The following is a 12,385-nucleotide window of genomic DNA, read 5'->3' as shown; positions in this document are numbered from 1 at the left end:
AGGAGGAAAGAGTCCAGTTCTCATGCGCCTTAGGATGAGAACTGGACCACTGGTACAAATTAACAATGTGTAAACCTCTCACCTGCTCATGCAAACATCTGTTTCTACCTACCTCCAACCAAATATTTAAGAGCTGGAGCTGTACCTGAAACACTGGTTAAAACCCACTGCTGTTTTAAACCAGCTCTACTCTGGAGCAACATCCTCCATCCTGTGGTCAGCTGAAAATAGTAATGCACTGCAGGACTTGCATCTCTGTCACACGTGGTTGGGAGGCTGGGGATGTAAATCCATGTTTTCACTATGGTGCTGAGCTCTGAACTGTGGCAGCTATGGCACTGATGTGCCTGCCATTTTGCTGCCCTTGTTGAGCACAGTGAACTCCCACAGAGAACTGTGACAGACAAATCTTCAGCCATCTCAGCACTGCCAGGCCTGCCAAAAACCTAATTCTCCTTCTCATTTGCCACCTCCTACCCCGCAAGCAAAAATGGGCTTGCCTGAACTTAAAAGGATCTGCTGGTACAGCTACATGGGTAAACCTCTTTGGTAAATAAAAGTTTAAGCTGATACAGCTTATATTGAATCACTGAACGAAACAAATGACTGCAAAAGACTTTCTCATTGATATAACAAGTTTGCACTAATGCATTTACAGGTATGGCTGTATCCATTACGAGGTGGGGTGGGCGGTGTTTGTCATGCACCTATTCCAGTAACACTTCTTAAACTACGGCAAGCTCAAATTAGGTGGAACTAATGTTTCATTGAAGTTAACTTTTATTCCCCAAATTTTTCTTAGGGAACCTTATTTGCACAGAATCTTGAACAGAAACATTGAGATTTTCATATTGGCAATGCTTCTGTTAGACCAACTCTTCACATAGCCCAAAACGCTATCGGACGCTGTAATCAGTACTATTTACGTCAGAGGAAGATGAAATCATTGATCCATCTGTCAATAGGGAAGTCATCTTCTTAATCCCCTCAGTAAATAATATGTCTATTCTGAACCCTTATAATCTCTTTATCTTACGTAGTATAACTGGGGACATTCTCATTATGGATACTTAATCCTCTCAAAAATGATAAACTTGTGGCCTCAGTAATATTACTGTGGCATTAAGTTCCTCCTGCTTGCTGTGTGCTCTGCAAAGAAGCATTTTTATTAAGGGTTTTTATGCATATCTCATATTCACTGTATGACTTGTGATATATTATTGCAAGAATAGGGCTCTCTTGTTCATCCTTTATCTCCACTGTTCTTCACATTGTTTTAGGTTCACCTACAGGTAGATAGTCAGGGAAGTTGATCTGAAGTAAATGGATGATTTAATTAAATTTCAACAGATTAGTTTATCTGCAATGTTAAAATGGATAAATTATACTACATTAAATCCCTGTATGGACAGACACATTCAGAATAAAAATAGCCTTAATATAATTTAGCTTGCTTTGCTTCCAAAGTAAATGGAGATAAGCCAAATGAAAGCCACTTATATTTTGAATAACAGTATTTACACAGTGATTCAATGTAATTCAACTCATCATTTTAAATTCCCATATTTTGTCACTTCATTTTTTTTCCTTAGTGTTGCCACGTAAACGAGTCTTCAAATAATTGCCTTCTTAAATCCTTTATCTTGTTCATGATTTCCATCCTTGACATCCAGTCATATTTGACATTATACGGATCCTTTTTATTTTACCATACCTTTTGGGGCCAGTACAACCAGGACGAAATAATTGCCATGATTAAGAGTCTTTCTACAGTAAAGACCATCACTACAATAAACTTTGTACATTTGTATGTCTTGCTATTTAACATAAAAAGCAAGATATTAGTTACCTTTCTGTGCGGATTAAGCACCTGAATTTTGAACAACAGCTATTTCAAGTCTTCTACTTTAAAAGGTCCCATTTATGTGGAATCTAGTGTAAGCAGCAAGAATTACTTTTCCTAAGAAATGCAAGAGTCTTGTCTGAGTCAGCTTCTGTCCAAACCAATGTTTAACAGTGTGAAAACTTAGTCTCAAAAAAGCAGCCCCATAGTCACACAAAATGAACAGATAGTTTTGAACACCAGCATGCACAAACTGTGTCCACATGTCCACAAAACCAGTGATACGTCCAGTAGTCATGTCAGCAGAGAACAGAGTTCATACCTCCAGTAGGTTTCAGGTGAAGCTGCCCTGGATTGTGACTGCAACATCAGGGCCTGTACTGCACATAAATAAGAGTGAATACTTGCTTCCTAACAACGGGAAGTCTCCCTCTTTAAAGCTTTAATTGATTGAAATAGCCTTGGACAAACTGGCTAAAAGAGATGCAGTGGTGCTATAGATGATGCAGGGCAGATTTCTCTCTGGGCAGATGACGCCAGGGAGGGTTGGAAAGGAAAGCACGTGTAGCCAATGGGGCAGAATAGGCAAGCTGTCACACTTTGAGTTTCTGCTTGTTACGTCTGAATGCACCTAATTAGCTATCTCATCTGTTAACACCTCCCACAACGACGACGACAAGAGGATTCTAAGAATATGTACCCCATGGGAATGCCCATAGATAGACTTGCTGTAAACTTTAATGCAGTCCCTGGGGCCCTGGTCTGCAGTGAGACCTTGCTGGGGTACATGCGTGTGTTTCTGCTCACTTTAAATAAACATGCACATGCAAATAAAGACCTTCACTTGCTGCCTCTTTGGTTAAAGGTCAAGCCCACTCACATCTGCACTACAAGCATTTGTTAATGAGTAAAGCACTAGCAAAACCACTACCTCACCAGGATTTGGTGAGTTTCCAAAATTAAGGACTTTTAATTAGATGTTTCAATTTTTTCCACTCTGCTTTTAACATCACAGTTGAAGTCTCCCCTAGTAGAGCCCTGTCCAAATAGATTCAAGTGACAACCATCCCCAGACCATCAGATAGCTTAAGTATATACCTGCAACATCCACGGTGTCTAGGCATGAAGCTCTGTTAAGCTCGGAAAGAGGTTTAAATCGAATTTAATTCTAGAATAGTATTATATGCTGCTTCCTCTACTGGCAAAAAGACATTTCAACTTTTTTGCACTTAAGAACAGATCCTCATACTACATTTTTGAAACTCAGCTGTTTGGTAAGAAACGACCCATGTTTTCTAGGATCTCTAAAGAGAACTTGGCTAGGAAACAAATCAGAACTGAGCTGCGACTAACCAGGGTAAAGGTTGCTTACATCTGCAGATTACCCCTCTCTGCTTTTCTAATTCACTCACCATGCCTTATCTTTCCATTAATCTTTAATAAACCTTTTAGTTAATTCCCCAAACACATGCAATCTACATGACAGCAGGACACAGTGCAAAAGCAGTCCATGAATATGAGAAAATAGGCAGCAGAGGAATCAAAAGGAGGGGAAACTTTTAGGATTAAAAAAACCACCCAAACTGCAGGTCACTAGAAAATGATGAACAACTGGGAGAAAGCAGTTGTAAGGGACAAACCAGGGAGGAGTCAGGAGCTGTAAGGGTATTAGTGTTTCCCTGGCTGTTGGATTAATTTTCTCAATGGACCTGCCCTCCTCTTTCCACTCTAGTTCCACTTTGACGAAAACAGGCAATCCAATTTCAAACTTGGAGCCTCTGAAATGTGGAAAACCCTCTCCAGGCTGACAAGGATATAGCTAGATTAAAACGTAAATGCAATTTAACCCACCCCAGCAGAAATGGTAATCAAATTATATTGCCTCTAAATATGATAAGTTTGGGGCTGGGGCCCTCAGGGGAAGAGAAGGTGTCTTGCAAACAGAAACACAAAGAAACATGCTAAAGGGAACTGCTGAATCAATGGATGAATTGTGACTTCTACCCTCCCTCCTTCCCAGAGGGTGCTTGATAAGCTGCTGATTGCTTCTAAAATATCTACTACCAATGTTAGGAACTGATTAAGCAGCTTACAAAGCACTGGGGGCTAATAGACAGACCCACCAGGGAGACTTCGGCTCTGGAGTTAAGTAGCTTGCTTTTTCATGGCTTGATTATTAAAGATGAGATAGCAGAACATGCTGAAAAGATGTGGAAACAGTTTTAGAGCTCAGATGACTGGCCTCTTTATTTTATGTATGGAATCGTTTCTACCCTGTGACTTCACCAGCCTACAAAAGCCATGTTTCCTGCAGTTCTGTAGTCTCAGCTCTGAGGGGCATCTGAACTACCTCAACTTAAATGAGTCACCTGAGCATCCAGAACTGACTATGCTACCCGTTATCCTGCAGAAAATGCGCCACTAGACAAGGGAAACATCAGTGGAAGAAGTTTAACATAATGTGTTTACCTATCACCGGCAATGGCATTAGAGTGTGAACGCAGATGTGCTCAGGTCAGCTAGTGCATCTTGCCTCATTGCTTTCCCCATTGTGCATCTGATCACTGCAGCACATTCACCTTAGATTCCCTATCCTCTCTTTTCAGCTCTTTCTGCCAAATTCTTCTTGTTTAATCCGGAAGGTAATGAAATTCTGCTCTTTAGGCCGACATACTTCAAAGGTGCTCACTTAGTTCTATCAATATCAATGCAAAGACACATTTTGCTGGCACGTTACCTCTTTTGTGGCCACGTCTGTCATAGTAACACTGCATGGCTTAACTCTGTGTAGCAGCCTTGCTGAGGTTTTTGTGGTTTGGGGTTTTTTTATTATTTTTTTTTTCCCTCTCTTGTGGTAATGCCTAGCAGACTTTTTAAATAAGCATGTTGTGCTAGGGACTGTACAAACTCATCAATCCCTGAACAACTATTCTTTCAAACAAAGAAATAAATTGGACTTGTTACCTGTAGGCTGAACCTTAAATGAGCCTTCACTGATCAGATGAAAAACCTCACAGCAAAGTTCTCTTTACAGATTATAGTTTTCTTTCCCAGCCTCTTTTCAGCCCCATTTCAACACTGACCTTCTAGGCTTTCCCTCTCTCATCCCTAACCAATGCCCCGCTAACCCATTTTATATTAAACTATAAACCACAGAGGTGGCTTGGAAGTAAAGCTATTTATGCTACGACTAGCTAGAAGGGGGAATGTACAATTAGCACTGAAGATGAAAACAGGCTTGATGTGTAACAGGTAGAATTAGTTGAAGAAACTTACTTACCTGCTGAAGGTCTGAGAGAGAATAAAGATGGATTTGCTGGAGCAGATACTCTCTGGGAAAAATCCTGGAAAAGAGAAAAATGGATGTGTCACACCTTTTTGACCGTGAAACTCAAAGGTTTCCTCTCCTCACCAAAAGACTGCAGAACAATAATGCTAGAGAGAGAGCTTGTCAGAAACTAGAATTATGTCATCCTGTAAGCACCAGCTACTTTTTTTGGGCACAGCAATTCCTCAACGAGAACAAATGCTGTGCAGTGTCATTCTCCAACTGTCAGGTAAGTATGTACCACGACATTACAGCCACTGAAAGCTCACTCTGAGCACAGAGGTGTTTCTTTAAACAATTAACCTAGTAACAAAACTAAATAATCCAAACTACATAACTGTAGTATTTCTTATGGTTTTTAGTACAAGATTGCTGGTCTCCCAGAAAGCTATGATTTATGGTTTTGTAACTGAAATAATTATACTGGGAAAAATGACATGCAGATACTTGTTCTTCCAATATAAAGTTGTTGGTATCAATTCCTTTTTGCATACGGAAATAAACGTACTGGTATAGACTTTATAATGACTTATTTGAGAAAGGCATATTTTCCTTACATAAACCAAGGTTTCAGGCAAGACCATTGATTATCAATTGGCAGACCTGTTCATTAAAGCTAAATTACAGAAACCTGAACAGAGAAGAGATGTCCTAATTAGAGTGTCTTGCAGTAAGATGAAAAACTGGGTTAAAGCAACACGACAGAGGAAAATGGACCTTGTAAAGGTAAGTGGATATTAGCAAGAAAAGTTTATGAAAACCTATGGATCTGCCATAAAGATGTCAGGAAGAGAAAAAGTGCATCTAGCTAAAATGTCTATCTTTGTGTGCACACACAGAGAAACAACCAGTCAACCAGCTTTATTTTCCAGCCAGAACAAATATAACACCACACTAACGTATCATGGGGAGCAGAGAATCACATCACTCTTGCAAAAATGCAACCAAATATCTCAAGAGGTGCAACTACTTTAACGTACATGTTGCTTAGAGAATAAATTGTAAACTCAGTTCCTACATTACAAACATGGTTTTAATGCAATACAGAAACAAAATTCTTGATATTATTAAATGCATGAACAAAGCTCTGGAAAAGACTAGTTTGCAATGGTAGAACTGGATGGCAGTGAACAGAAAGACCACTGGACATGTCCAAAAAACCAGATACTTGAAAGGCCTATATGATCATGCTACGAGACTACTGAGAAAGTACACAGGAACTCAAAAAAGACATTTTAGAAGCTGTGGCAACATAATTAGCTAAAACATAGATCAACAGGGATAACAGTACCAACTGCGACCTTTGACAGAACACTGAATCTCAGTAACAGTGGAAGCACCCCAGTTCATTCTATTCTTAGTTGTCTTAAACAACTATCTTAAACTGATGCTTTCAAAGCTGTCTTAGAGGGACTAGGACTTTTCACTGTTGTTACGGTGAGTGGTACAAAGTCTCACACTCTTTTTGTACTTTAGATAAAAATCTAAGCTTTATTGGGGTGGGAGGGGAAGAGTCCTGCAAGGAAGGCACTGACAACTGGGCACCACCAATCTTATGGCACTCTTCTGGAGCAGGACTGTGCCCTTGCTCCTCCTTACTTTCCAAGCATGCTCTACCCACCTAATTCTCAGCTGCAGTCTCACCGGGATACTGCATTTTCCCTTTTTAGTTCTGCAGGCTATATACCATTGCTCCTATTACAAGTGAATGTGCTTCAGTGGCTCTGCTGCATGGCACCTTCATAATACATTTGGCACAATGTCAAAGACACTAGAAAACAGTTAAAATCCAGATATCAGATAATATATGACATTCAGATTCCTCATTTGCACATAGGAGATTTATTAAAATTGATTGCTAAGGAGTCAACTCTGAGCAGCATTTTGAAGCCATTAGTATTTTTCAGCTCTGACAGAATTTGTCATTAAAATTTCCCCATCATTCTCCCCTGATCACATAAGCAGGCACTAAACGGTGCAGTAGCTTTGCCAGGAACTATTTTTTGCTGATGCCCTTACAGCACTGCTAAAGAAAATAATTAGCTAATGAAAGATTTGCTTTTTCAGGAAATAGCCTGAATAGCCCATAAGGCAGAAACTGTCAACGACGGATATCGATGACTAACATCACGTTCCCCTGCCGCCTTCAAGGACTGCATTTTACTTCCTGCAAGTTCTAACCCCTAATAAAAAGTGTGCAAATGAAAAGCAAACTCATGATCAAGGGACTTCCTTTGTCAGGGGGGTCTCAGCCAACACAGGCCCTGGTGACAGTCATCCTCTCCCTGTACCTGTCCCCCTCCCTGAGATACATTAGTCTGCAGCAGCAGCTCTGCAGTGCCAGCATCCAACACTCCTCCCTTCTAAATCTATTTCCAGGAAAAGAAGTAGGCACTGGACTACCCTCCCAGTCTTATGCAAGACACATCTATACATACATATACCCAGCATTCATGTGAAAGGAGTGTTTGTTTCTATTGCTATGGAAACTGAGGCACTAAAAACCCCCCAGTAAGTAAGGCTGGTCCGGCTTCAGATTTGCAGTCCTATTGACTTGCAAAATCCCAATTTGGTTGTAGTGGGCCACAGAAAAACAGCTGAGCGGCCAGAGCATGTACAACAGCATTCACAAAATTGGTTATGAAGCCACTGGACCACTTCCTGTACAGTCCCAATACATGCGGAGGTGCAAAAGGTGGAGAGCACACAGCTTCATGAGTGGGAAACCACTGAAACCACCTAAAAGTAGGCAGCTCAGTCCCTGTCATTTAAAATATAAATTATGCATGGTCACCACACCTGTGGTGAGCTGAGCGGCTATTTCAAAACCACATCTTGTTGTGCTGCATGCCTGCAATTAAGATCTCCTCCAAGAAAACTTCTGTTAGTCCCATTTGGAAACTCAACAGCTACCTGAACTTAACTTGTGAAGACAATTCCCCAAAATGCATGTTTATTGACAGTTTTGTCAGTCTTTAGTGGGTGGGAACAAGAAAATAAGAGGCACCAGAATATCAAACTCAAAAGACATTTTCAGAAGAACTCATCATAAAATGCAAGCAAAACAGGGCAGGAAATCAACACAGACCAAGTAGTCTAATGAGCAAGAAAATGAATGATGTCCAGTGGCTTGCTTGTCCACAGAGGTTCTCTTGAGCCTAAGGAGGTGATGGCTTATATGAAGTCTTTTTCAGGAGGGGGCACACAAGACTAATTCAGAGTCTCTTGCTTTTCAACCCAGACACTTCCCCTCATGTAACTAGTAGGAACATAATGTCTTTGCCATCTCCATCCCTCTGTCAACTGCAACTGAAACTGGCCAAAGGAATCCAAAGTCAGTAAAGTACAGCAGGCAAGATGGGGCTCATACAAACACCATGCTGCTGCATTAGCATCCAGACAAAGTACTACATGGCACCCAAATCAACCTAAAATCACATTCATGTCTAAAAATCCGACAGAGACCGCAGAGTAGGCCAAGACAACTGCACTTCGAAACATTTCACTAGAAAATAGGTATTTGCTTTCTACATGAGACGCAGCTCTAAGCATTCTTGGGTTAATACAAGGCCTTGATCCAAAAAGACCAAAGCATGTGCTTGCATGTTATTTTTCCCTTGATATAAAGGTCCTCTACAAACACCAAATGGGAAATCTCTGGTAATTTATTTGAAAGCAAAATAAAAGATGTCAGTTTTGTAAATATTTTGATCGATGTGCTATAAATAACTGGATTTTTTTTTTAAAGTTGGTCAACTGAAAGCAGTCAATAAACAGTGTCCTTTCAGTCAAATCTTAACACAGAAAAAAGCTGGAGTGAGCTAGACAGAGGTCAAACCCAATATGTTAAGACTCATCACAATAAAAACTCAAACCTCTGATGCTTCAGAATGTGACCTGTGACCCTTGAGAGGCAAATGGTATCAACTGCACATCCCACTAAAAGCACCTCCTAAGTTTTCACAGTTTGGAAACTCCCGGACCAGTTTCACCATCAGTGCAAAACAGAACAGTTGTGAGTCACAAGATTGCTGTGCTGTAAACCCTAGCCACCAGTCAGGGTTAAGCTTGCAATGAACAAACCAAGTTCAATGCTAACCAGCCCTCTAGCTTTGCCAGTTCCTGTTTACAATGAAATCCAAAGTCCTACTGGTTAAAGGTCTCTAAACTGCTTTATTGTTATGTGCTAGAAATAAAAGCAATCAACGCAAGCAGGAAAGAAATCCACCATCGGAGACTTTCAGATCAACTAAAAGAGAGAACTGAGCATTCTTAGTTTGTGATTATCATTCTTTTTTGTTTGATACTTTGTCATCTGAAGCATAACCTTCAGGCAAGATAGAACCAGAAATTTCATCTGTTCCCTTTTGGATGATCTTATCAGCTAAGTATTTGCACAAATAAAGGTTATCTTTTAGTGTCCTCCTGCAAACAGAACCACTGATAAGACTTTGCTTTTTGCATTTGGACAAAGTATGTAGTCATGGTGCTTTGTTAGCACTAAGTAATTGCTCTGCATTTAAAGCCTGTTTATCATCAGCTTAGGTAATTTTTCTTCAATGGGTTAAATACTCTGACAGCTCTGCTAAAGCTACAACCAATTAATCTGCCCAAGCCTGACACTATAACCGAAGTACAAACGTGATAAGCAGAGCGAACTCTTCTTTTTACAGTGCAATTGAAAGAAATCAAGTTAGCTGGCAGGTGGGCACAACCACGTCTCTTTTGTACCAAAAAGCCTGTTGAAACCTAGGACGGGAAGGGGGGAGGAGAGGGGAAGCTGACACCAGGATTTCGTGTGCCAGCCAGGAGTGTCTTGTTTGACCAGGTTGAGAACTGTATGACTGAGCTGTGACTCACGGGAGAGGCAGATGCACCAGTCTAGCACGCAGCCACACTCGGGCAGCCTCTCCACCCCTCTTCTGCAGGAGGCTGCTACACCCACAGCTGGCACAGCACCCCAAGTACCAAGTCCACTTCCTCAGCCAGCATGGGTCATACCCTGGCACTGCAACTTGCACCACCACCAATTTACTTTTAAGCTACTGCACCACGCTGCGAACTCAAGCAGCTGACAAGCGAGCACATGATGATTACCACTGCTCCCACATTATTTTTACTCCCTAGACAAGGGGCAAGAGGACCTCTGAAGTCCTAGCAGCATGCACCACCCATAGCTGTGGCTGTGTGCGCAGCACATGGGCAGGAGCTGTGTGCACCCCAACCTCACTGAGAGGAGCTCACATTTTTCAGAGATGCTATATGATTTAAAAACTACAGAGGGATAACAGTGAGTTGTCAGTTATCCCAAGTGTATGCAAGTTATCCCAAATGTATGTGGCAAGGTAAATAACACCTTTTGCTAGGTTTATCCCTTGAAATCATTTGACACGGAATCTGTTAATTTAAGATAGAGAAGAGCATCAGAGGTGATGGGGAAAAGTGTATTTTTTTTCCAGCTTTTGATTTTGCATTTCCTTGGAATTCTCAGCTCCTGAAAGTATGTTGGGAGAGGAGAACACTACTTCCCAGCAAAAAAAAGTTACTTAGGGAAGTGAGGCCCTGGGAAATCCAGTGATTTGAAAGTCAAAAGGTAGTAATAAATTAATAAAACACAACTTATTTAATTCTTGTGGTATTATACAAGATCAATGATTTTTTTTTCTAATTCCAAAAAAGCATTTGTGAACCATTTCACATTCGTGAGGTATGAAAACTCTTCTGATTATGTTCTGGGAGCAGACATTCCTATGTATCTTCAGTCCACACTGTGGACTAGTGTTAGATTTATTAGCAAGCATGTCCAGGGGAGGTACTGTTCCATGCTGTTATGAAATTCCCCATGAGCATCCCTATTTTAAGATAGTTACTCTTATCATCCATCAGCAATCCTGAACCAGTATATAAACTTTCAACATATATATTTCATATAAAATGCAGTACACTCTCTCCTCTGTGGTTACTTGAGCAAGGTTACAGGAACATTGTGAAAGACAAGAACTACTACAGATCAAACTCCACTCTGGAATCAAGTACCGCTATTACTAAAAGGATGCAGAGAATGAGAGGCACACAGTTTCATCTTGAAATCAAAATAGCTTAGATCCCCAGTTAACTTGAACTGAAGAATAAGAAAATGTTCATTGTTTTTGTCAAGCACTTCTGAACATTTGCATTTTGCTGCTGGAATTTCTGATATAAAAACACAGGGATAAAAATGGCACGAGTCATACTTAATACGGTGTCCACATCTAACTGGAATTTCTTTTTTAAATCTAGCCTCAAAAAGTGAAGAGAAACTACCATTCTGAAAGATATTACTGATCTATTTGACAAACAGATGCAGGTGTGCCCTTAGACCATGAACTATAAGACCCACCTGTCCTCTAGAAAACTGATCATATATACTGTTGGCATGCTCCTCAGCTGGATGCCTACGATGGCAGAGCACTGGCTTGTGCTTTTAACCTTCCTTTAGCAGTACTGCCTTTACGCTGGCACACATCTTTTGGCCCCAACTCTGTTTGGTACCCCTAGTTGAAACAAAAGCTCAAAGTCCACCCTGACTCTACCCTCTACAGTTTTAGCCATCTGCTTTTTAAGATGGTAGCCTGCAAGGACCCTGCATGCACAGTTACTGCACCACAAAGACACAACAACTGAAGTGAAGATGTGATCTGTTTGTAAGAGCTCCGTCAACAGGCATGCTTTATTTCAGCTACTGCAATGAACACACACATGCAGGATCTATATAAAACAACAAATGGCTCATGTACACATCTCTGCATTTATTTTCTCACCTTTCCTCACTTTGGGGTGTTGTTTGGTCTTAACACTGGATCCTCTCAGGATACACAGATACTCTCTTTGAATGAGTTTCTCTCTTGCCCTCTTTCCAATCACCCATGCAACAAGTTTTCTTCTTCTGTTGGTTTTGCCATTAACTCGGAGCCCTAAGTGCTATGAAACCACATCTTTCTGTTCCTTTCCTGCTCAAACTTTCTTTTTGCAGTCTACTGCTTTCACAAGATGTGCCTTTGTTCTCCTGCTTTGCAATCTTCCAGTCTCCAAATGGCCTACCCATTGCAAAGAAAATGGAGAAAACAGTTTCCTTTGACAGTTGGGACATGACTTAATGACCTTCTGTTGTCCTTAGCCTGAAAGATGACATCGCCCCAGCTTCACATACGTGAGGTATTTGGTGGTATAATGAT

General features: G+C 40.8%; 1 protein-coding gene and 1 long non-coding RNA gene across 6 annotated transcripts in view; one reads left to right on the top strand and one right to left on the bottom strand.

The window, feature by feature from the left end:
• PLEKHM3 (pleckstrin homology domain containing M3) overlaps positions 1-12,385 on the bottom strand; it is a 136,744-nt gene that overhangs the window by 60,151 nt on the left and 64,208 nt on the right. For all 5 annotated transcript variants that reach the window (XR_004389923.1, XM_030488994.1, XM_030488993.1 and 2 more), the window contains one exon: positions 5,124-5,187. Coding sequence is in view for 4 of the 5 variants with exons in the window: in XM_030488994.1 (XP_030344854.1) it covers positions 5,124-5,187 (64 nt within the window). In the remaining variant the exon portion in view is untranslated. The remainder of the gene's footprint in view (positions 1-5,123; positions 5,188-12,385) is intronic.
• Positions 3,334-7,384, top strand: LOC115609149. Its single transcript, XR_003991762.1, has 3 exons — positions 3,334-3,432; positions 3,576-3,674; positions 7,239-7,384. It is a non-coding gene; the product is annotated as an uncharacterized LOC115609149 (long non-coding RNA).

The sequence above is a fragment of the Strigops habroptila genome, chromosome 5, assembly GCF_004027225.2.
Source record: "Strigops habroptila isolate Jane chromosome 5, bStrHab1.2.pri, whole genome shotgun sequence".
NCBI classification, from domain to species: Eukaryota; Metazoa; Chordata; class Aves; order Psittaciformes; family Psittacidae; genus Strigops; species Strigops habroptila.
The sequence above is the reverse complement of the archived record's forward strand: the minus strand, read 5'-3'. Positions and strand labels throughout refer to the sequence as shown.